Source organism: Penaeus monodon, chromosome 25, assembly GCF_015228065.2.
Source record: "Penaeus monodon isolate SGIC_2016 chromosome 25, NSTDA_Pmon_1, whole genome shotgun sequence".
Taxonomy (NCBI): Eukaryota; Metazoa; Arthropoda; class Malacostraca; order Decapoda; family Penaeidae; genus Penaeus; species Penaeus monodon.
In genome coordinates, this window is record NC_051410.1 from 31,414,890 (window position 1) to 31,415,967 (window position 1,078).

Sequence of the window (1,078 nt, forward strand, 5' to 3'; positions counted from 1 at the left end):
TTGCAGCAATTTTAACCTTAACAATATTTTGTGATTATATTCTAAATGAACACTTACTTGTGCCCAAATTGTGCATGAAGAGCAGCTAGATTGAGAGCAGCATATCTAAATCCTCGACCTTGGTCCTCCATTCTCCCAGTTTCACGAGGCATTAAATGACCATCATATGTGCGTAACAGGCTATGTACAGCACCAGAAAACTCTTTAACACGAACACAGTTCAGGTAACTGAGATAATGCTGGAAGATGAGAAAATATATAAAGATGTAATCTATACATAATGATGTAATCTTTATTTGTCAGTATCAACATGCCTTACAGCAAATCTATTATTATAACTATATTGCATCTGTTCATTAACACTTGACCCATAGGAAAAGCATAGCAGTATATACAAAAAACAAATCATAATTTTTAATGAAGTAAGACTAAAACATATGATGCTGTATTGAACTCACTGAATAATCATAAGTTGCATAATCTCTGTAATTATTAAATTTTCTGGGATCTCTAGTACAAGGTTAAAAGGTAGTAACAAAAACATGGCTGAAATTCCTTGTTTTAGTTCTCTTCCTCCCTAGCAAGAGAGCTTTACCTATCATTAGCTTCCTCCATTAGCAGTTTATGTATAATGCAATCCAAATGCCGACACCAATATTTTTTCTCCTTATCTCTATTTAATCATTTAATTCAACCAATTCTTATGAAAGTAAGAATGATTTTGGTCTTAATTTGCAAAAAGGTAAAAGACATTTTACACTATACTTACTGCTTCAGCTAGGTCTGGATTTTGCCTAACCAGCTGTCTTATTTTTTCCTGCAACTCTGGTGGTGACAGCGCTGCATTCTCATTGAACTGCAACAAAGAAGTCTGCTGGCTTATGAACAACTCAGCTTGCTGACGAGTACTGTGACCAGACTGTACCCCTGCCCCATCTGTATCTCTGGAAAAAGATAACACACCAATTCTGAACATCAAAAGTCAAACATAAACTGTCATCATTAATGCAAGATGAAGTTTCACAAATTTGTACATGAGTTAATAAATTTCTTCTACTCTTTAACTAATATCTGAACA

At 34.3% G+C, this 1,078-nt stretch overlaps 1 protein-coding gene across 1 annotated transcript in view; it reads right to left on the reverse strand.

Annotated features, from left to right (window-relative positions):
* The window catches only part of LOC119589144 (anaphase-promoting complex subunit 5-like), a 13,443-nt gene that overhangs the window by 4,118 nt on the left and 8,247 nt on the right, over positions 1 to 1,078 (reverse strand). The window contains exons 6-7 of the mRNA XM_037937720.1: positions 770 to 944; positions 58 to 239 (exon numbers count right to left, since the gene is read on the reverse strand). Coding sequence (XP_037793648.1) covers positions 58 to 239; positions 770 to 944 — 357 coding nt within the window. The remainder of the gene's footprint in view (positions 1 to 57; positions 240 to 769; positions 945 to 1,078) is intronic.